The following is a 24,672-nucleotide window of genomic DNA, read 5'->3' as shown; positions in this document are numbered from 1 at the left end:
CAATCACTAGTAATTCCCCCAAATGCAAGGCTTATTGGTAAACTGGCTTGAAGAAGGAGGGGCTTCTTGTTCCCTTCTCTACTCTTCATCTTGGGATCCATATAAATAAAGACGCAGAACTAAGCCTACAGACTGGAAGTCTCAGTCCATTTATTCAATCAACTCAGCTGCATAGATGAAGTAGAATTTAGAAATGTATGACAGGTTACTATTATTTAACCCGTAACAAGCAGAAGAGAATGAGAACAGTGAATTGGCTAAAAGAGGCCTTTCCTGGGTTCAGAAAGTGGAAGGCAACCACTCTGCTACAGTACAGGAAGTAGAAGTGAAGGGGAAAAGAATAGGCAATTCCATTCCAAAGCACTGACTTTGAACATAGAGACCTCTGCTAATAACACAAGCCCCAACCTTTCAGATTAGCCACTATTCTTCACAGGTGAAGGATCCTGTACACCATCATTGTGTGTGTTTTGCTTCTTTTTTTCTAAAAGTTCCTTAGATGTGTTGAAATCTCCAATTGTGATAGGTTTATTTTTATTTCTTGTTTTAATTCTATCAACTTTTGTTGTTTTATATATTTTGAAACTTTAAGTTGCATACAGATTTATGGTTTTATGTTTTCCCATGGAATTGCATCTTTTATTACCATGAAATGTCCCTTTTTTTCTCCAATAATTCCTGTTCACTTAAAGTCTAATTTTTATTATTATTATTATACTTTAAGTTTTAGGGTACATGTGCACTATGTGCAGGTTTGTTACATATGTGTTCATGTGCCATGTTGGTGCGCTGCATCCATTAACTCGTCATTCAGCATTAGGTATATCTCCTAATGCTGTCCCTCCCCCGCACCCCCACCCCACAACAGTCCCCGGAGTGTCATGCTCCCCTTCCTGTGTCCATGTGTTCTCAGTGTTCAATTCCCACCTATGAGTGAGAACATGTGGTGTTTGGTTTTCTGTCCTTGTGATAGTTTACTGAGAATGATGGTTTCCAGTTTCATTCATGTCCCTACAAAGGACATGAACTCATCATTTTTATGGCTGCATAGTATTCCATGGTGTATATGTGCCACATTTTCTTAATCCAGTCTATCGTTGTTGGACATTTGGGTTGGTTCCAAGTCTTTGCTATTGTGAATAGTGCCGCAATAAACATACGTGTGCATGTGTCTTTATAGCAGCATGATTTATAGTCCTTTGAGTATATACCCAGTACTGGGATGGCTGGGTCAAATGGTATTTCTAGTTCTAGATCCCTGAGGAATCAATCGCCACACTGACTTCCACAATGGTTGAACTAGTTTACAGTCCTACCAACAGTGTAAAAGTGTTCCTATTTCTCCACATCCTCTCCAGCACCTGTTGTTTCCTGACTTTTTAATGATGGCCATTCTAACTGGTGTGAGATGGTATCTCATTGTGGTTTTGATTTGCATTTCTCTGATGGCCAGTGATGATGAGCATTTTTTCATGTGTTTTTTGGCTGCATAAATGTCATCTTTTGAGAAGTGTCTGTTCATGTCCTTCACCCACTTTTTGATGGGGTTGTTTGTTTTTTTCTTGTAAATTTGTTTGAGTTCATTGTAGATTCTGGATATTAGCCCTTTGTCAGATGAGTAGGTTGCAAAAATTTTCTCCCATTTTGTAGGTTGCCTGTTCACTCTGATGGTAGTTTCTTTTGCTGTGCAGAAGCTCTTTAGTTTAATTAGATCCCATTTGTCAATGTTGGCTTTTGTTGCCATTGCTTTTGGTATTTTAGATATGAAGTCCTTGCCCATGCCTGTGTCCTGAATGGTATTGCCTAGGTTTTCTTCTAGGGTTTTTATGGTTTTAGGTCTAACATGTAAGTTTTTAATCCATCTTGAATTAATTTTTGTATAAGGTGTAAGGAAGGGATCCACTTTCAGCTTTCTACATATGGCTAGCGAGTTTTCCCAGCACCATTTATTAAATAGGGAATCCTTTCCCCATTGCTTGTTGTTGTCAGGTTTGTCAAAGATCAGATAGTTGTAGATATGCAGCATTATTTCTGAGGGCGCTGTTCTGATCCATTGATCTATGTCTCTGTTGTGGTACCAGTACCATGCTGTTTTGGTTACTGTAGCCTTGTGGCATAGTTTGAAGTCAGGTAGTGTTATGTCTCCAGCTTTGTTCTTTTGGCTTAGGATTGACTTGGCGATGAGGGCTCTTTTTTGGTTCCATATGAACTTTAAAGTAGTTTTTTCCAATTCTGTGAAGAAAGTCATTGGTAGGTAGCTTGTTGGGGATGGCACTGAATCTATAAATTACCTTGGGCAGTATGGCCATTTTCACTACATTGATTCTTCCAACCCATGAGCATGGAATGTTCTTCCATTTGTTTGTATCCTCTTTTATTTCATTGAGCAGTGGTTTGTAGTTCTCCTTGAAGAGGTCCTTCACATCCCTTGTTAAGTTGGATTCCTAGGTATTTTATTCTCTTTGAAGCAATTGTGAATGGGAGTTCACTCATGATTTGGCTCTCTGTTTGTCTGTGATTGGTGTACAAGAATGCTTGTGATTTTTGTACATTGATTTTGTATCCTGAGACTTTGCTAAGTTGCTTATCAGCTTAAGGAGATTTTGGGTGGGGACAATGGGGTTTTCTAGATATACAATCATGTCATCTGCAAACAGGGACAATTTGACTTCCTCTTTTCCTAACTGAATACCCTTTATTTCCTTCTCCTGCCTGATTGCCCTGGCCAGAACTTCCAACACTATGTTGAATAGGAGTGGTGAGAGAGGGCATCCCTGTCTTGTGCCAGTTTTCAAAGGAAATGCTTCCAGTTTTTGCCCATTCAGTATGATATTGGCTGTGGGTTTGTCATAGACAGCTCTTATTATTTTGAGATACGTCCCATTGATACCTAATTTATTGAGAGTTTTTAGCATGAAGGGTTGTTGAATTTTGTCAAAGGCCTTTTCTGCATCTATTGAGATAATCATGTGGTTTTTGTATTTGGTTCTGTATATATGCTGGATTACATTTACTGATTTGCATATGTTGAACCAGCCTTGCATCCCAAGGATGAAGCCCACTTGATCATGGTGTATAAGCTTTTTGATGTGCTGCTGGATTTGGTTTGCCCGTATTTTATTGAGGATTTTTGCATCAATGTTCATCAAGGATATTGGTCTGAAATTCTCTTTTTTTGGTTGTGTCTCTGCCAGGCTTTGTTATCAGGATGATGCTGGCCTCATAAAATGTGTTAGGGAGGATTCCCTCTTTTTCTATCAATTGGAATAGTTTCAGAAGGAATGGTACCAGTTCCTCCTTGTACCTCTGGTAGAATTCGGCTGTGAATCCATCAGGTCCTGGACTCTTTTTGGTTGGTAAGCTATTGATTATTGCCACAATTTCAGAGCCTCTTATTGGTCTATTCAGAGATTCCACTTCTTCCTGGTTTAGTCTTGGGAGGGTGTATTTGTCGAGGAATTTATCAATTTCTTCTAGATTTTCTAGTTTATTTGCGTAGAGGTGTTTGTATTATTATCTCATGGTAGATTGTATTTCTGTGGGATTGGTGGTGATATCCCCTTTATCATTTTTTATCGCGTCTATTTGATTCTTCTCTCTTTTCTTCTTTATTAGTCTTGCTAGTGGTCTATCAATTTTGTTGATCTTTTCAAAAAACCAGCTCCTGGCTTCATTAATTTTTTGAAGGGTTTTTTGTGTCTCTATTTCCTTCAGTTCTGCTCTGATTTTAGTTATTTCTAGCCTTCTGCTAGCTTTTGAATGTGTTTTCTCTTGCTTTTCTAGTTCTTTTAATTGTGATGTTAGGGTGTCAATTTTGGATCTTTCCTGCTTTCTCTTGTGGGCATTTAGTGCTATAAATTTCCCTCTATACACTGCTTTGAATGTGTCCCAGAGATTCTGGTATGTTGTGTCTTTGTTCTCGTTGGTTTCAAAGAACATCTTTATTTCTGCCTTCATTTCGTTATGTACCCAGTAATCATTCAGGAGCAGGTTGTTCAGTTTCCATGTAGTTGAGCGGTTTTGAGTGAGTTTCTTAATCCTCAGTTCTAGTTTGATTGCACTGTGGTCTGAGAGACAGTTTGTTATAATGTCTGTTCCTTTACATTTGCTGAGGAGAGCTTTACTTCCAACCATGTGGTCAATTTTCGAATAGGTTTGGTGTGGTGCTTAAAAAAATGTATATTCTGTTGATTTGGGGTGGAGAGTTCTGTAGATGTCTATTAGGTCCGCTTGATGCAGAGCTGAGTTCAATTGCTGGATATCCTTGTTAACTTTCTGTCTCGTTGATCTAATGTTGACAGTGGGGTGTTAAAATCTCCCATTATTATTGTGTGGGAGTTCAAGTCTCTTTGTAGGTCACTCAGGACTTGCTTTATTAATCTGGGTGCTCCTGTGTTGGGTGCACATATATTTAGGGTAGTTAGCTCTTCTTGTTGAATTGATCCCTTTACCATTATGTAATGGCCTTGTCTCTTTTGAACTTTGTTGGTTTAAAGTCTATTTTATCAGAGACTAGGATTGCAACCCCTGCCTTTTTTTGTTTTCCATTTGCTTGATAGATCTTCCTCCATCCCTTTATTTTGAGTCTATGTGTGTCTCTGCATGTGAGATGGGTTTTCTGAATACAGCACACTGATGGGTCTTGACTCCTTACCCAATTTGCCAGTCTGTGTCTTTAATTGGAGCATTTAGCCCATTTACATTTAAAGTTAATATTGTTATGTGTGAATTTGATCCTGTCATTATGATGTTAGTTGGTTATTTTGCTCGTTAGTTGATGCAGTTTCTTCCTAGCCTCGATGGTCTTTACAATTTGGCATGTTTTTGCAGTGGCTGGTACCGGTTGTTCCTTTCCATGTTTAGTGCATCCTTTAGGAGCTCTTTTAGGGCAGGCCTGGTGGTGACAAAATCACTCAGCATTTGCTTATCTGTGAAATATTTTATTTTTCCTTCACTTATGAAGCTTAGTTTGGCTGGATATGAGATTCTGGGTTGAAAATTCTTTTTTTTAAGAATGTTGAATATCGGCCCCCACTCTCTTCTGGCTTGTAGAGTTTCTGCTGAGAGATCAGCTGTTAGTCTGATGGGTTTCCCTTTGTGGGTAACCCGACCTTTCTCTCTGGCAGCCCTTAACATTTTTTCCTTCATTTCAACTTTGGTGAATCTGACAATTATGTGTCTTTGAGTTGCTCTTCTCGAGGAGTGTCTTTGTGGCGTTCTCTGTATTTCCTGAATCTGAATGTTGGCCTGCCTTTCTAGATTGGTGAAGTTCTCCTGGATAATATCCTGCAGAGTGTTTTCCAACTTGGTTCCATTCTCCCCATCACTTTCAGGTACACCAATCCGACGTAGGTTTGTTCTTTCCACATAGTCCCCTATTTCTTGGAGGCTTTGTTCGTTTCTTTTTATTCTTTTTTTCTCTTAACTTCCCTTCTCGCTTCATTTCATTCATTTCATCTTCCATCACTGATACCCTTTCTTCCAGTTGATTGCATAGGCTACTGAGGCTTCTGCAATCTTCCTGTAGTTCTCGAAACTTGGCTTTCAGCTCCATCAGCTCCTTTAAGCCCTTTTCTGCATTGGTTACCTTAGTTAAACATTCATCTATTTTTTTTTCAAAGTTTTTAACTTCATTGCCATTGGTTTGAATTTCCTCCCATAGCTCTGAGTAGTTTGATCATCTGAAGCCTTCTTCTCTTGACTCGTCAAAGTCATTCTCCTTCCAGCTTTGTTCCGTTGCTGGTGAGGAACTCCTTTGGAGGAGGAGAGGCGCTCTGCTTTTTAGAGTTTCCAGTTTTTCTGCTCTGTTTTCTCCCCGTCTTTGTAGGTTTTTCTACTTTTGGTCTTTGATGATGGTGAGATGTACAGATGGGTTTTTGGTGTGGGTGTCCTTTCTGTTTGTTAGTTTTCCTTCTAACAGACAGGACCCTCAGCTGCAGGTCTGTTGGAGTTTGCTAGAGGTCCACTCCAGACCCTGTTTGGCTGGGTGTCAGCAGCGGTGGCTGCAGAACAGCGGATTTTCGTGAGACCGCAAATTCAGCTGTCTGATGGTTGCTCTGGAAGTTTTGTCTCAGAGGAGTACCTGGCCGAGTGAGGTGTCAGTCTGTCCCTACTGGGGGGGTGCCTCCCAGTGAGGCTGCTTGGGGGTCAAGGACCCACTTTAGGAGGCAGTCTACCCATTCTCAGATCTCCAGCTGCGTGCTGGGAGAACCACTACTCTCTTCAAAGCTATCAGACAGGGACATTTAAGTCTGCAGAGATTCCTGGTGTCTTTTTGTCTGTGTCCTGCCCCCAGAGGTGGAGCCTACAGAGGCGGGCAGGCAGGCCTCCTTGAGCTGTGGTGGGCTCCACCCAGTTCGAGCTTCCTTACCTAAGCAAGCCTGGGCAATGGCGGGTGCCCTTCCCCCAGCCTGGCTGCCTCCTTGCAGTTTGATCTCAGACTGCTGTGCTAGCAGTCAGTGAGACTCCGTGGGCATAGGACCCTCTGAGCCAGGTGCAGGACACAATCTCCTAGTGTGCCGTTTTCCAAGCCCATTGGAAAAGCGCAGTATTAGGGTGGGAGCGACCTGATTTTCCAGGTGCCATCTGTTACCCCTTTGAGTAGGAAAGGGAACTCCCTGACCCCTTGTGCTTCCCGATTGAGGCAATGCCTTGCCCTGCTTTGGCTCGTGCATGGTGCGCTACACAGACTGTCCTGCCCCCACTGTTTGGCACTCCCTAGTGAGATGAACCTGGTACTTCAGATGGAAATGCAGAAATCACCCGTCTTCTGCGTCGCTCATGCCGGGAGCTGCAGACCAGAGCTGTTCCTATTCGGCCATCTTGGCTCCATCCCCTAGAGTCTAATTTTTTGCATTAACATAGCCACAGCTGCTTTCTTTTGATTACTGTTTAGATATATATAATTTTCTATACTTCCAACCTTTCTGTGCCTTTATATTTAAATGCTGTCTCTTACAAACAACATATAATTGGTTCTTGTTTTTCTTCACCCATCTGCCAATCTATTCTAGTATGAATTTTTAATGTTTACATTTTTTATTTGTTGTATCTGATCTTTATTCTTTTGTATTTCTTTTATTGCTTTCTTATGGATCAACCAAATATTTTTATATTATTCCATTCTCTATTAGCTGTTTGTTTTTGATAAATGTTTTATTTTAGAATAATTTTATATTCACAGAAAAGTTACAAAGATAGTACAGAGTTCCTATATACTTCACACTCAATTTCCCTTAATATATTACATTAATATAGTACATGCCACAACTAGTTAGCCAATATTACTACATCATTATTAGAGTCATTATACATTCCCCATGAGTCAACTGGGATTATGGGTTTTTGGGAGGAAGTCCAGAGAGGTAGTGTCCTTATTAGCTTTTTATACATTTATTCATTTTTCCTTGAGTAGTTTACTCCAGTGAGTATGCAACTTTTATTTGTGACTGTAAACTCTAAATTAGTATTTTTATCACAAACAATGTAAGAACCTTACAACATTTTAACTCCATTTGCCACTTTCACCATTTTTGCAATAACTGTCATATATTTCATTTTGTGTTTAAACTCACCATATATTATTGTTATAAACAAATAACATTTATTTATATTTACCCATATAATTATCCTTTCTGGTGTTCTTCCTTGCTGAAGTTCTGTGCTTCCAGCTAGGATCCTTTTCTTTTGCCCTAAAGAGCTATCTTTACTTTTTCTTGTAGTGTAGGTCTACTGGATACCTGAAATATCTTTATTTCACCTTCATTTTTTAAGGATATTTTTGCTGGATAAAGAATTCTTGGTTAGCAGTAAGCCATTAAATAGCATCTTTAATGTTCCATGAGCATATTAAAGATGTTATTCCACCATTTGGTCCTGTGGTGTTTCTGTTCAAGTCAGTCATCCTTGCTTCTTGGAAGGTAACTTTTTTTTCTAGATGTTTTTAAGATTTTTTTCTTTATATTTGGGTTTCAGTAGTTTGGCTGCTCTAGATGATGTCTCTAGATATGGTTTTCTTTCTATTTATCCTAATTAGGCTATGCTGAGATTTATCAATATGTACTGATGTCTGTCTTCAGTTTTGGAAAATTCTTGACAATTAGCTCTTCAGATATATTTCTCTATTCCCTTCTTGTTCCTTCAGGGTCTCCAATTACACATATTCAACAGATTATATCCCACATAGTCTGCTGTTAAACCCATATCATGCATTCTTAATTAGCTATTGCACTTTGTAGTCCCAGACTATTTTATTCTTTTTTTATAGCTTCTATTTTCTATTGGCAGTTTTTTACCTTTTCATCTATTCTTTTTCTCTATTTTCATTAACTTTTTTTTCCTAATGGATATTTTAAAGTCTGCTAACTCCAACATCTAGATCAAAGAGGAGATGTGTTTCTATTTTGTACTTTCTTTTTTGATTATTGGTCACATTTTCCTAACCTTTTGCATGTATCATAATTTTTTATTGTATGAAAGATCCATGGAGACTGAAGTTGATATTTCCCTCCAGAGAGGACTGGACCTTTCTTTTGTCAGGCAGACTGAGTGAGAGACTCATCCCCTCAATCTAACAACAAGCAGGGTTGGGTTTGAAGTTAGGTTGTACTTTCATTATACTCAATCTAATTTCAAACGTCTTAAGGACACATGACCTATGCTATGTTTATTGCTGCCTCATTTCTTTAATGGGACTTTATCTCCAAAGCACTATGGAGTTCACAATGGGACTGCAGAAATTTTTTAGTGTTTAGTGTGTTGTTTTTCAGGTCTGGACTCCCTACTAGAGCATGGTTCTCTGCATTTTTTGCTTAACAGTTTGTAAGGTCCCTAGCTCTTCTGATCTGAAAGCTGTGGTTTTCAGAGGTTGTGGATGTTGCTTTTTAGCCATCCATCCTATATAGGTTTAAAATATGGGATGTATCTTAAGGAGGATTCTTACTATGTATCTGTTATAGGTCCCTCCCTGTAGGATAACTTGATTCCTAAACTCTGAGACTACAAGAGATTTCATTCTGTCTTTTTTAGCCAACTTTTTAAGCCTTTTTTTACTCCCAAAGCTCTCAGCAAATGTCTCATGTAGAAAATCGCCTATATGTTTGGACTCCTCTTCCAATCTGACATGTCAGTATCTATGGTTATCAAAACTTCTGCTGATTTCTGTTCCCCCTCAGAGTCCTCTGCCCATGGCTAGACTAATCTTCAGACTCAGAAAATACTCCCAGTAAAGCAAAGAGCTGGCAATATTAGCTTTCCTAGGGGGCTCTGATCATACTGGAGTTTTAATTCACCTAGTCTTCAATTAATTCCATATATCTCAAATTTACTTGTAAATATGATTTTTGTAACCTATAATTTCCCCCCAGTTATTGCCACTGAGAGTGATGGCTTGCCACCACTTACTATATTCTACTCAGAAGCAGAAATTCCCACTCCTGTTGTTGCCAGAAACAATATACTTGACTTATATCTGTCCCTGCTCTTTCTCAGGGTTCTGTGGTTGTTTTCTCGTTGTACTCAGAATCAGGTCACATTCATCCTTCTAATCTGGCCTCCTGATCTGCCATTTCCATCTTTGCTGCTGCTGATCAAATGAGATTTCTACTCTTTTTGTGTTGAAGCAGGATAGCCCTGAGCTCCCTTTTGCTACTGTGTCTTGAATGTTGTATAGATCAGATCTGCTATAACTTTTCATAACATTTTTGATCATTTGGGATAAAAGGTAGGACACAACATCAAGAATAACCTGCAGCCATTGCACAGACATGGATTCATCCTCAGGATACCTTTGTATTCCTTGCTAACCTCTGTGTTCCAGGTGTGAGTATCCACCATCACCTCCAAGAGTACTCTACTCTTCACGATTGTAGAATAGGATAAACCTAAACCCACCATGAGGTCTTGCAGAAATGGAGTAGGTTTTCCATTATCTCACTTAAGGCCTACATACTCAGTCTTCATATTCTGTACCAGACTGACCACAGTTTCCCAGAATGATTCACAATGAATACATATATTGCCCATGGCCCCAACAAAGTAGTCACACAGTGATCAAACTTTAGAACACTTGAACATTTCTGAAATCTTTTTTTTTAATTAAATGACACCATTTATTGATATCAACAGTCCAGTTTGAGTTAAGGGCTGTGCTGAGCTCCTTCACTTCCTTTCTGCCCTTTCTTCTCAAAGGTTAAAAAAATCCAGTATCAGTCATCTTATTATATCTTTGAACACTTTTACTTGGTGTCATTTATTCTGCAGGGTAGTTAGGTAAAGCATTATTTTGGGATACATTATTAAAATTGTGAGCTCCAGGCCAAGGTCAGGACTACGTGGCCACCACCCTTTCACACCAGGAGAATTATTTATTTCTTGTGCTAATTTCAGAAGTCTTGTGGTTACTGGTTGAATTTTTAATGCACAAGCATACATGTCCACTTTTACAAATGCAAGTGTTTTAAAATGAAGGCATCATATCCCACCAACATCCAATTTCATACGGAATTAACAAGCAAGTTCTATATATGTGAAATAATGAAAAGAATAAAAATTGTGAGTGTGTGCAAAAGGAAGAGTCAGAGGGAAAGAGTAGGTAAAGGGAGAGGGAAGAAGGTAAAGGAAGAGGGAGGGAGGAAAGGAGAGAATGAAACACTGCTCATAATTTTTAAAATAAGTTATGAAGTGGTGATAGTTGAACAAAATGTACAATTTGCATTATAAATCATTTGGGTCATAAACTTAATACAGAAGCAAAAGGCTTCTGAAATTCTAAACTCATAAGTAAACCATGTAACAAAAATAGAACCTGATTCTGCCAAACTGAAAAGAATGAGTTCAGAATTTGCAGGCCTTTTCAAAAAATTATCTTGTGAACAAAATTGTTCCAGTTTCAGAGGAAATGTAAGGGTTAATGTACCTTTTGGCTGCAAGGCAGCCCCAGGTCTACAGCATATTTTAAATTTGCTCTGACTTACCTCCAACTTTCTGAGAAGGTGGATTTCTGGGTTATATTCACACTCATGCTGTGTGAGCATGTACTGTTTTGTTTTCTATTAGAGATAATCGTGCTTTTCCATGTGGAGTTCTTTGATTTATACTGAGCATGTTTAAACTTGCAGCACCAATCTAATACCTTCAGGCAAACTAATGACCAAATAAAATAATTCTCCAGGCTTTCATGAAAAATGGATGGATTGTCATAAATATATATCAGACACCTACATTTCAGCTGCATGTTTTTGTTACAGTGAGTAAAATTAAGACATGGAATTTTTAATTCTTGTTAAAAATTCCTTTGACTTGAGTATGTTTAGAAAAGAAATTCAACAATGTAGAACTTTTTGCAAAAATGTTTTAGTGAAACCTCTTTGCTACATTGCTTTGTGTATGTATGTGCGTATACATACGCATGTAATTATATATTTGAATGGTTTCTCAGGGAATAAATTAACATAGCATAGATGGAAACCATATCAGTTGGATACTGTTCAAATAAACTGAGGATTAAATGCCTGGAAATGGTTGGTATTTAAGGGAAATTACAATTGACAGTCATCAGTGTAACTAGTATGTGATAAGAGATTAAAAAGTGCTAGCTCACATTTATCTAGATTATTTCCATTCCTTTTCTTATTACCCATTTTATGTATTAATACATGAAATATGTATTTGTAAGAAGAAAAAAATTTAAAACATGTCTGCTTCCTTATTAATTATCTAAGACACTTCATAGGGTGAAAAGGACAAGTATTAGCTAGTTTTATGCCTGAGTTCAAGCTTTTATACAAGCTTCTTTGGTTGGAAAAGCTATAACTGTTTGTCTTCGCAATTTTGTGTGTGTGTGAAAAAAACCCCACTAATTTTGTGGAGCCAAAGGCATTTATAGGAATGTCTATTTTTTTCCCATAAGATCCCCCTTTCCACCTTACTTCCATCTACCAACCATGAAAATCAAGCTGAGAAGTAAATTTCTTAGGGAAGCTATTAATGTTGCATAGATGGCATCTTATATGAAATAGTGTGGTATAACTTGAAATCACAGATGCTAATTTTCCAGTACAACCCTGATTTTGTACAATTGTTATTTTTAATCAAGATGATCCAACCAGTATGTAATTGTGTGGTTTATTATAAAAAATAATTAGAAATGAAGATTAAAAAATACTATAAGTGATGAAAGGGAAATTTATAGCCTTAAGTAATAATTTAAAGAAAGTAAAAAGGAGGCAAATTGACTTAGAAAGTCACCTTAATATGGTATAAAAACAACAAAATAAATCCAAAGACAGTAACAGAAAGGATTTAATAAAGAACAGAAATGAATGTAGAAGAACAAAGATACAATAGTAAATTCTCAAATTTGGTAATTTAAATGGAATAATAAAATTGACAAATACTCAGCAACATCACAGAAAAATGAGTGGATAATCAGAATTCAAAGAGCATAACTAGATATACAAGAGAGATTAAAATATTATAAACAAAGGCCAACAAATTTGAAACAAAAAAAATTCTCAGCAAAAAGATATATAAACTTAGGAAGAAATTGACAAAACACAGTATAAAAAATAAATACAATTTTACTCATAAATAAGTAAAATTCTGAAACAAAATATTAGCAAACCAAATCTAGCAGTGTTCTAATGTCCTAACATTAGAACATCAATTACAATCTATTAATATGATTCAGTGCATTAACAAATTGAGGAAGTAAAGCCATATGATCATTTCAAGAAATGCTGGAAAAAACATTCACAAAATTAAACTCCATTCAAGAAAAACTATAGGTATTAGAAATTAGGAACAGGTGAGAACATTCTTTTTTTATTTTTATTTTTATTTTTTTTTATGAGACGGAGTCTCGCTCTGTCACCCAGGCTGCAGTGCAGTGGCGCAATCTCGGCTCACTGCAAGCTCCACCTCCCGGGTTCACGCCATTCTCCTGCCTCAGCCTCTCTGAGTAGCTGGGACTACAGGCGCCCGCCGTCACCACGCCCGGCTAATTTTTTGTATTCTTAGTAGAGACGGGGTTTCACCATGGTCTCGATCTCCTGACCTCGTGATCCACCCGCCTCAGCCTCCCAAAGTGCTGGGATTACAAGTGTGAGCCACCGCACCCGGCCGAGAACATTCTTAAAACCTGATGAAGGGTATTTACCAAGAATACAGCGCAACAATTATACCTATTTGTAAATATTAAAAGGATTACATTTTTTTTTTTTTTTTTTGAGACGGAGTCTCGCCTTGTGGCCCAGGCTGGAGTGCAGTGGCGCGATCTCCACTCACTGTAAGCTCTGCCTCCTGGATTCATGCCATTCTCCTGCCTCAGCCTCCTGAGTAGCTGGGACTACAGGCATCCACCACCACGCCAGGCTAATTTTTTTGTATTTTTAGTAGAGACGGGGTTTCACCGTGTTAGCTAGGATGGTCTCAATCTCCTGACCTCGTGATCCGCCTGCCTCGGCCTCCCAAAGTGTTGGGACTACAGGCGTGAGCCACTGCACCTGGCCAAAAGCATTCCTTTTAAAATCAGGGATGCTATGATTACTTTTTCCGTTCAAAATCAAATAGAAGTCCTAGCTCAGAAAGTCTGGCAAGTGCAAAGAGAAAAAAGCATATGCATTAAATTGAAAGATATAAAATTGTCCTTATTTAATATTGTCTTCACTGAAAGCCACAAAAACCTTATAAATAATTAGACTTAATAAGACAATTTCATAAGATTGTTAAATATATCAACATACCAATATCAATATATTTCTAGACAATAGGAAACCATATAAAAATCTCAGCAAGATTGTATAATATTCAGAAAAGTAGGCTATTATATGAAAAAAGACAGATGTTGAACCTTTTGTAACAAAATATAAGGGGAAGATTCTAGATACAGACCGAAAAAGCAAAACTACAAAATAAATATTTAAAAAATCTATGCGAGGCTTGGCATGGTGGCTCATGCCTGTAATCCTAGCATTTTGGGAGGCCGAGGGAGGAGGACTGCTTGAGCTAGGAGTTCAAGACCAGCCTAGGCAACATAGTGAGACCCTGTGTCTACAAAAAAAATACAAAATCAGCCAGGCATGGTGGTGTGCTCCTGTAGTCCCAGCTACTCAGGAGTCTGAGGTGGGAGAATTGCCTGAACTGGAAGGTTGAGGCTGCAGATCATACCACTGTACTCCAGCCTGGGTAACAGAGACCTTGTCTCCAAAAAAAAAAAAAAAAAAAAAAAAAATCAAAGTGAAAAAAAAAAAAGAAAACCTCTGTGGTCTGGGAATAGGGAAGAACCTAAATAAAAATTTAAGACACAAAGCAAAAAACATTTAACTATATCAAAGTTAAGAATTCCTTACAATGAAAGACACCATGGACAAACAATATGTAGATGATAAAAATGGCAGAAGAAATTTGTAATGTCTAAAGTAAATAAAAAATCAATATCTAGAGGCTGGGCGCAGTGGCTCATGCCTGTAATCCCAGCACTTTGGGAGGCTGAGGCAGGTGGATCACGAGGTCAGGAGATCGAGACCATGGTGAAATCCCGTCTCTACTAAAAATACAAAAAATTAGCCGGGTGCGGTGGTGGGCGCCTGTAGTCCCAGCTACTCTGGAGGCTGAGGCAGGAGAATGGCGTGAACCGGGGAGGCGGAGCTTGCAGTGAGCCAAGATCACGCCACTGCACTCCAGCCTGGGCGACAGAGCGAGACTCCGTCTAAAAAAAAAAAAAAAAAAAACAATTAATATCTAGAATATAAAAGAAATTTTATAAAACCAATAAGGGCAGAAACCCTCATAGTAAAATAAGCAAAGTAATTACAAAAGAGGCATCTGAAAGGCCAGTATTTAAAATGACCTTAAACTATTATCAGATGAATGTAAATTAAAATGAGGGTTTCTAATTCTCATTTCCTGTCAACATTTTCCATAGTGCTAATTTTTCCCAGCCTTACACACTGATAATAGGTGTTTAGGCTAGTCATTTGGGAGAACTGCTGGCAATATTTAGTCAAGCATACTCATATCCTATGACCCAGACATTCTGCTTTGGAGTCTATATACCAAATAGATATTCACAGTCCACAGTAGGATATTCATTAGAGTGTTATTTTATTGTGGCAGAGAGTTGGAAGTATTCTAGACATTGAATAGATAGATAAAATATGGTAAATGCACACCTTAGTAGAGCATTAATTAGAAGTCACAGATTAGAGGTACACATAGCCACTTGGATGGATCTAAAGGCCAGTGCTAGGTGAAAGAGAAACAATGCAATATATCAGACCATTTTCATAAATTAAAAATATATGTGCAGAAACAATATACATTCTGTAAGAACAAAAAATGACACACATTAAGTAAACCCAATATAATGGTTGGCTATGGGATGAGAGTAAAGTAGAAAAAAGGATATGGGGATAAAAAGAAAACAAATGAGTATGTGGAACAGTGATGATGGTATGCCATAAATTAAGTGTGACTGGGACAATTTTTCTGCACTGAAGTTTCAAAAAAGGAGAGGACAACATAGCAAGTACATGGGAATAAATCTAGCCAAAAGATGTGAAAGATATTTATAAAAACGTTATAAAACTTTATTATAGGACATCAAAGGAGATCCAAATAAATGAAGAGATAAACCACATTGATAGAAGAACTTTTACTCTAAGGTATCAATACTCCCCAAATTGATTTATACATTTAATAGGACCCCATTTCCGAAGTAGAACATAGTTTTTCATGCAGCTTGACCAGATGATTTAAAAATTTATATGGAAGAGCAGAGGGCCAAAAAATGGCCAAGACATTCTTGCAGCAAAACAAATTGGAAGGGGGGATATCCAAACTTATTAAGTTTTTAGTGACTGAAACAGTATGGTTTTGCTATAGGAATAAAAATTATACCAATGGACTCAAAGACCTCAAAACAGACCCAAGTGTGGAAGTTAAAATATGACAGATTAGTACTGTAGATCAGTGAGGAAATGATACATTATTTTCAACAAATGGTGGTAGGAAAAAAATCCAAAGAAACTGGGTCTCTACCTACAACAAAGAAAGTAAATCAATAAAAAATTAACACAAATCAGTTTCAAAGATCTTTAAAATTATTTGAAAAATATATAAGAAAATATCTTTATGACCTTGGGGAAAGAGAAGAATTTCTTAAGCAAGTATACACCACAAAGATGGTGAAGAAATTGAAGAACTACAATTCATTAAAATATATCAAAGTAAAAAGAACCCACAAACTGGGAGACAATAGCTGCCATTCATATAACCAAGAGAAAAGTCACTAGAAAATATTTTAACACTCTCAAACAACAAAAAAATACAACCAACAGAAAATCATAAAAAAGCATTTCACAGATGAAGAAATTTAATCATCAATACACATATAAAGCTATGTTCAACCCCCATCAATAACCGCAGTAATGGAAATTAAAACCCCAATGAGATATCATTTTATACCTATCCAATCAGTAAAATCTAAAAGACTGAAAATACCAAATGTGGTAGACAAAGCTGCTGATAAATCATCACAGCCATTTAGGAAAACGGTTTTGGGTAGGCTATGAAGTTAAAGATGTGCTTTTCCTATGACCTAGCCAGTTTCTACCTGGCATTTATTCTAGAGTAACTCTTATGCTCCAAGAGACATCACAAGAGTGTTTATAGAAACACTGTTTATAATAAAAATTGTACCACTCAATTGTTCATCAACAAGAGAATGGATAACTTGGGTTGGGGCATTTTCACATAATTGACTATGGTGTAGTAGTAAAAAGAATATGGCCACACTTACTGAAATGGATTTGAGAAACGTATTGAATGACAAAGCAAAGCAGAATATATATACATTGCTACCATTATAGAAGTTAAAAGACAAGCAAAATTAAGTAACATGATTAAGTATACATACGTATACTTACTTATACAAAGAAATGATAAATACAAAATTCAGGGGAATCAGGGTAAATAAAGTAGAACTACAGAAGGTGCTTCAATAATATTGGTAATTGAGGAGTACAGTTCCTGATTAAAATCCTATGTGTGATTTTTTTCAGGCCTCAACAGACCATTACAAAGGCTTTATCTGGCAGGATTCATGAGAAAAAGCCAGATTTGTTGTACAACCAGTGCATTACAATCTCTGAAGGGAGCTGCAGTCAAGTTCTCAGGCTCCCCTGGCTGCACGTACACTTTCACATATTTTTATTCATATTCCCAGCCCCTTCGTTACTACTTATATCTATCTGAGGGCTCGGGCAGAGGTCCTTCTGTGCCGCTACAAAGGCTTTCTTATGGAGGTCGGAGGGGGAAACGCTTTTCTCCACTCTGACTCAGTGCCCATTGCTTTCCCATTCCTAGCCTTTCCTCTTTGCCACTCCTCCTGATCTCAGGGTCTGAAAAACTGCTGGAGCCTTTTGTTTGGGCACATTCTCAACAGTGAGCGAATCCTTACTTCTGCCCTGCTCTGTGTGGCCCTGGACCAGTGTGTGCTATTGCATGAGATAATTGAACAGGAGGAGACAGCATTTCCTCTGGTTTTAGACTCTTGGTTATACTATTGCAGTAAATGATTAAAGGCTTAACTCCTTCATTTTTGGCTTGATACTTTAATTGGCTACTTCAGACACCTGATAACTCAGCTCTTTCTCAGCTCAGCTGAGCTCCTGATAGAATATATATATTTCTTATGTTGGGTGGTGTAATAATGCTACTTTGAACCTCCTCCATAAACACACACTTAAAAAATTAAGTTATTTGGAACTCCTATGGGGAAGACAAGTAAGATGAAATTACAAAGAAGCAACTGCTTTAAATTATAGCTTCTGTACTACCTCAGAATACAAAAAGATAAGGGAAAGTGTGGAGTTATCCAGAAGGTACTCCATTCTTTTAGAACTTTGGGTTTAGCACAGAAGGTAGAATACAAGGGACTGTTTTGAAGAACACTCTTAAAATAATCAAGTTACTTTTCTTTGGTATGAAATCCTTTAAGACTCGTTTTCTTATATTTGATTTCATATTTTGGGGGCTAAATGTGACCTATTTAAAACCTATCTATGGCTGGGAACAGTGGCTCATGCCTATAATCCCAGCACTTTGGGAGGCCAAGGCAGGTGGATCACCTGAGGTCATTCATTATTTAAGACCAGCCTGACCAACATGATGAAACTCCTTCTCTACTAAAAAGCTTGGCATGGTAGCACGCACCTGTAATCCCAGCTACTTGGGAGGCTGAGGCAGGAGAACTGCTTGAACCCAGGAGGCAGAGGTTGTAGTGAGCTGAGATTGCACCACTATACTCCAGCCTGGGAGATAGAGCCAGACTTTGTCTCAAAAAAATAAAATAAATGAGTAAAAAATAAAAAATAAAACCTATCTATACCAAATCTCTAGATATTAAATTTTTACAGTTACTGACCACTTTATAAAGTAGTATGTGCTTATATAATGTCCTTATACTATTTTCTTCATTCAAATTACTGTGTAAAGTTATATTCTTATGTTACTTTCTTTGAGAGTACCAATTTCATGCACCAATTTTTATTTTGCCACAATCATAGGGGCTCTGCTTCTATCTCCTTTTGGTGTAGGTAGTAGCTGTACTGAGCTTGTTGGTCTTATGCAGAAGACCAACCTCCTTTTGGTGTAGGTAGTAGCTGTACTGATTTTGTTGGTCTTATGCAAAAGTTCCTTCTGTTCCCTGAAGATCACAGTTCCTCATATCTGGACTTTTCTATCAGGTCCCGTAATGTCATAATTGTTAAATAATGAAAACTGCACAGTAGTTCATGATCTGATAAACTATGGTTTCATAAAAGATGAAATTATATTTTATGTCCATATTGTATGTTCATATGTTAACAAATTCCCAAAGCAGAAAAAGGTATTAGATATTGCACTACCTTCATTCCTTATATTTTTATAGTCCAATAAGTTATAATTTACAATGTACTTTCACATTAGCCCATTTAATCTTTATTACTATATTAGTTAGGTGGGGAAGACATAATTATTCCTATTTTACAGATCAAAAAAGAGATCCTATGATATCTCTGAAATCATGTTGATACTTAGACCTAAAGCCAGAAATTGGTATTCCTTGACCACTGCACATCTCTAAGACACCCTGACACCAAGGGTCTGTTACTTTCTATTTTAAACTTGTGGGACAACTATAAAGTATTAAAACTAAATAAATTTAGCTTCTGCTAATGAATGCAGTATTAGGAATCTTTATACAAAGTACTAGTGCCTTTGTTAACTATTGTCACAGGATCCCTAGGGTGTCACTTCACCAGCCAGAAACCTCTGTGTCTGACGGCATCTTCTGCCTGAGTATTGCTTGTGCCTGCTGGGCTAGTTCCACCCACTTGGCCTGGCAGGCTCTGCTTGGCTCTTACTACTCGCTCAGATCCCACATCTGCCAAATGCAAGCCAGGTGCAGAATGGCAAGGGGTGTGTGGTTGAGCAAGCGTGAGGTCCAGCCACTGTGCACAGCCAGGCATGCTGACTGCTGTGGCGGGGCAGGGAGCAGGTGCTGGCTCTGTGTGAGGCTGTGGCTGGATGAGATATACTTCATGTGGCTTCTGCTGTGGCCACCCGAGTCAGGACGAGGTAAATGCAGTGGTTCCTGGAAGCTTGGAGACTCCAGGAACTGCAGAACCCCAAGGACGGTGTCACAGCCCTGGCTCAGGGATCTCTACAACTGGGCTCCGCAAAGGGCTGCAGCTCTTCTTGTCTTGTCGCCCTCAATGTGGCGAGCATGGGGCGGGGGTGTGTTTCAGCCCTTATTGTGTTACAGTTCTTTTAGTCCTGCCACTCAGCAGGTCCCGAGTTCTTGTCCCACATTCAGGAGGAATGAGGTATGCAGACAACTGGAGGGTAAGCAAGGTGGAGAGGAGCTTCACTGAGTGGCAGAACAGTTCTCAGGAGACCCGCAGTGGGTATCTCCTATCCACAGGCAGGTTGTCCCGCTCTCTCTACAGCCCTCAGTGGAGAGGAGACTCAGAAGTTGTATTGGCAGGTAGGTTGTCCCACTGTCTGCCTGAGTCTGGCTGAGTCCAGGGTTTTTATGGGCTAAAGAGGGGAGGAAGTGCATGCTGACTGGTTCATGGGTGGACATAGGCAGGCCTGGAAAAAGCACCATAAGTTCTCACTCTGGTCCACAGAACTGACAGCCCAGCCCCCGGTCTTCAGGTTTGAAGAAGGTGGGGCTTTACCAGGGACCTGTTCCCTTTCTGCCAGGAGCCTGTCTGCCTCCTGCCACCATCAACCTGCCATCCACAGTGCCCAAGCTATTCTTGCCAAGGGGTGCATGCAGGTTGTGCTGAGCTGCCCTCAGTTCCCCTGAGCCTTCCTCCCATGCTTGTCAGCACCCAAAGTTTGGCTGGGTGGCTGCAGGGGGCTGGCATGTCAGGACTGCCCTGAGAGTGTGCACACTTGGCTGGGTTGCAACAGTGCCTGGGCTTGGCCTCAACTTTGCTGTGAAATTGGAGTGGGTGTTGGGAGCATGGAGAGGCCAGGCAGCAGGAGTAGATTTCTGAGCCTGCAGGGGCAAGGGGGCTTCCCCAGTCCCCGAGAGTACAGGGATGTCCAGGTCCGCAGCCATGGCTGGGTGGCTGCAACTTTGCCTGGGTGGGCAGGGCTCCCACCCCGCTAACTTGGAAAGGGGCAGGGCTCCCGCCCGTTCCTGGCTCCTGCCAGCTCTGTGGAGTGTGCAGCCCTGGCTGTGCCTCCCTGACTACAGCTGGCTTCATAGTAGCAGCTGTTCCAGATGGGCTGCCGCTGCCATAAATATAACTTTGTCAAATCTGATACTTTTGAGACATATTTTCATTATCTATGTACTAAACAGTGATAGTATGGCAAAGTCAATTTAGTCATGAGTCTTCGGATTTGCTCTTATTGTATAGTCTTCATTTTCTTCATTTGTACATCTGTAGTTTTCAGCAAGGAGATACTTAGCAAAATCCTTATTTAAAATTGATTAATACAGAACTATGTTTCCCCTAATATTTCTGAGACAGGAGGAAGTTACTTTTTTTTTTTTTTTGAGACAGAGTCTTGCTCTGTCGCCCAGGCTGGAGCGCAGTGGCGCGATCTCGGCTCACTGCAAGCTCCACCTCCCGGGTTCACGCCATTCTCCTGCCTCAGCCTCTCCGAGTAGCTGGGACTACAGGCACCCGACCACCACGCCTGGCTAATTTTTTGTATTTTTAGTAGAGACGGGGTTTCACCATGGTCTCGATCTCCTGACCTCGTGATCCGCCCGCCTCGGCCTCCCAAAGTGCTGGGATTACAAGCGTGAGCCACCGCGCCCGGCCTCAGGAAGTTACTTTTAAGAAGAGACCTTAGACAAAATTACCAGACTTTTTTTTGGCATTAGATTTCCTTACCTCCAAAAAGATGAAATGCTTTTCTGCAGCTTGGTAGGGGCCATTTTGCAGAGTTGGATTTCTGAAAGCTTTGTTTTATTTTCAAATATTCTTTAGTAAAGAATGTTTTTGTGGCATTGTTCAATTCTAGAATAAAGCAAAAGAAAATAGGATTTTGAAATTAATTTGAGTAAAATGGCAAGAAAGTGACAAGTGAATACTGTAGTATTTTGATACTATTTGAGACAATTCAGACCTCTTTAAGTCAGTGAAGCAAAAGTAGATTCAACATTTTTTTTCTTTACTGAAGCAAATACAACTTCCCCAAGTTCACATTTGGTGCAACTTTGACATGCCTACACACAGAACATAAATCTACTGAGTAGCTCCTATGTCAAGTAGTAGAGAGTATATAATGATAAATAAAACATCGTCCCTCACCTTAAAACAACTGTAGTCTAAAACAGTGGTCCCCAACCCCTGGGTCACAAATGGGTAGCAGTACATGGCCTGTTAGGAACTGGGTCACACAGCAGGAGGTGAGCCACGGGCAAGTAAGCATTGCTGCCTGAGGTCTGCCTCCTGTCAGATCAGTGGCAGCATTAGATTCTCATAGGAAGTGAACCCTATTGTGAACTGCGAATGCAAGGAATACAGGTTGCACACTCCCTGTAAGAATCTAACTAATGCGCCTGTAATCCCAGCACTTTGGGATGTTGAGGCAGGTGGATCACTTGAGGTCAGGAGTTCAAGACCAGCCTGGCCAACATGGTGGAATCCCGTCTCTACCAAAAATACAAAAATTAGCTGGGTGTGGTGGCAGGCACCTGCAGTCCCAGCTACTTGGGAGGCTGAGGCAGGAGAATTGCTTGAACCTGGGAAGTGGACGGTGCAGTGAGCTGAGATGGCACCATTGCACTCCAGCCTGGGCGAAGAAGTGAGACTCCGTCTTGGGAAAAAAAAAAAAAAATGTAACTAATGCACAATAATCTGAGGTGGGAAAGTTTCATCCTGAAACTATCCCCCACTTAAGTCCTTGGAAAAACTGTCTTCCACAAAACCAGTCCCTGATGCCAAAAAGGTTGAGGACTGGTGGTCTAAAAGAAATAAACAGGTAGACAAAAAAGGAGAATAATGTGTTATGAGTGTAACAATAGAATAGCTACAGTGTAATCTGGGCTCAGGAGTGATAGGGAAAAGGAAAAACACTTGTAGAACTTTAAACTTCATAATCTATTTCATTCTATATGTGATGGGTTGACCACCTGAGTCTATTGCTATATACTTGAGGTAATTTTAAAAATGTGAAAATAACCATTCAGAAGCTTACTAATGAGTTAAAAAGGAAATAGTCATTTGAAGTACACAGAGACCAACTGGAGAACACATATGATGGTATTCACTTTAAATGGTAGAAACTCTTTATATCTGAGCCACAGAAAGCAAACCATGATCTGAGTTGGACTGTTTAATGGAGAACAACCTCTTAGGCTGGTGCAGAGCTAGTTACTAACCTGAGAAGTAAACTAGGCTTTCCATCAACCATCCCCTCTTACTTTCAACCCGCAATGATCACCTGTAGCATTTCCTCAGTTTCCATCCTACTTCACTGCCTTGAGCTTTGGCTCAAGTGATTTGAATTAAATTTTCTCAATTTTTCTTAATCACTGCCTTGGGTTGATTTTTACCTAAGAAATTTAAAGGGAAAACTGATTCACAAAGTTTACAATTAACAACAAAAGGACAAATGTAAAAAATACACTACTCTAGGCAACTGAAGTTATCTATTAAACCTGCAACTCTAACTCCCTTCCCAATTGCACACCCAAGAACCAGCATATGAGTTAGGGAAAAGGTATTTTCATGCTCATCATGTATGCTAGGGGGTTGATATGACTACAGTGCATTTAAAAATCCTTCATATGTTTAAAAGTTAATCATTTCAAGTTAGCTATTCTCTCAAGGGTTTCTGCAGCAATGCATAGCTGTTTTATTAAAGTTCACTTTTCCCACTGCCCATTTATAGCCCTTTAGTGTAAGATGGTTATGACACTATCACTTGGTTGAAGGGGCTTGTCAGTGTCATTCATATTGATGAAGAAAATGAAAGAAATTACCAAATAACATATTCATTTACAGTAATACTGGTCTTTTTCTTAGGACTTAAGTACTGATAACTATGATTCAGGGTATTTTCTGAGAGGTTAAAAATCCACCCCAAAAAGTGGTATTGTATTAACTCTTGGGAAAATTGACTCACAACTTTCTAAATGTTCTTGGAAATGAGACCCATGTGGTGTGTCATATGGCAGATAATACAAACGAAGGTGAAGAGTTTGCAACTTAAGGATTCTTATTATTCCTTCCCTTCCCTTCCTTTTCCTCTCCCTCTTCCTCCTCCTTCTGGAAAATTACAATAAAGGAACCAGTTCAGCAAGAGAATATAATAATTATAAATATTATAAAAATGTACACAAACACTGGAACAGCCAGATAAAAGCAAGTATTATTAGATCTAAAGAGAGACAGATAGATCCCAATACCATAACAGTTGGAGACTTTAATAACTCATTCCCAGCATTGCACAGATCTAGACAGAAAATTAACATTGGATTTAAGCTGCACCACAGACCCAATGGACTTAGCAGACATTTACAGAACATGTCACCCAACAGCAGTAGATTACACACTCCTTTCATCAGCACATGGACCATTCTCTAGGGTTGAACATGTGTTAGAACAAAAGAAGTATAACAAAATGTTAAAACTTGAAGTTATGTCAAATAGCTTATTTGGTCACAATGGAATAAAACTGGACATCAAAAAGAAGAACATTAGAAACTATACAAATATGTGGACATTGAACAATATGCTACTGAATGACAAATGTATGAAGAAAGAAATTTAAATTTAAAAAGTATGTGAAACAAATGAAAATAGAAACATAATATGCCAAAAGCTACAGGACACAGCAAAAGCAGTATTAAGAGGCAAGTTCATAGCAATAAATACATACATCAAAGCACTAGAAAGATTTCAAATAAATGACCTAATGATGTACCTCAAGAAACTAGAAAAGCAAGAACAAACCAAACCCCAAATTAGAAGGAAAGAAATAATAAAGACCAGGGTAGAAATAAATGAAATTGAGACTAAGAAAACAACAGCAAAATTAAAAAAACAAAAAGCTGTTTTTTTGGAAAGATAAACCAAATTGACAAACTATTAGCTAGACTAAGAAAAAGACCCAAATAAAATCAGAAACAAAAAAGATGTCACAACACATACCAAA

The 24,672-nt window shown here is 38.9% G+C and overlaps 1 protein-coding gene across 1 annotated transcript in view; it reads right to left on the bottom strand.

Moving 5' to 3' along the window:
* RNF180 (ring finger protein 180) overlaps positions 1 to 24,672 on the bottom strand; it is a 224,092-nt gene that overhangs the window by 26,396 nt on the left and 173,024 nt on the right. Inside the window, exon 7 of the mRNA XM_003265981.3 lies at positions 21,402 to 21,527. Within this exon, the coding sequence (XP_003266029.3) occupies positions 21,402 to 21,527 (126 nt within the window). The remainder of the gene's footprint in view (positions 1 to 21,401; positions 21,528 to 24,672) is intronic.

This window comes from Nomascus leucogenys, chromosome 18, assembly GCF_006542625.1.
Source record: "Nomascus leucogenys isolate Asia chromosome 18, Asia_NLE_v1, whole genome shotgun sequence".
Lineage (NCBI taxonomy): Eukaryota > Metazoa > Chordata > Mammalia > Primates > Hylobatidae > Nomascus > Nomascus leucogenys.
The sequence above is the reverse complement of the archived record's forward strand: the minus strand, read 5'-3'. Positions and strand labels throughout refer to the sequence as shown.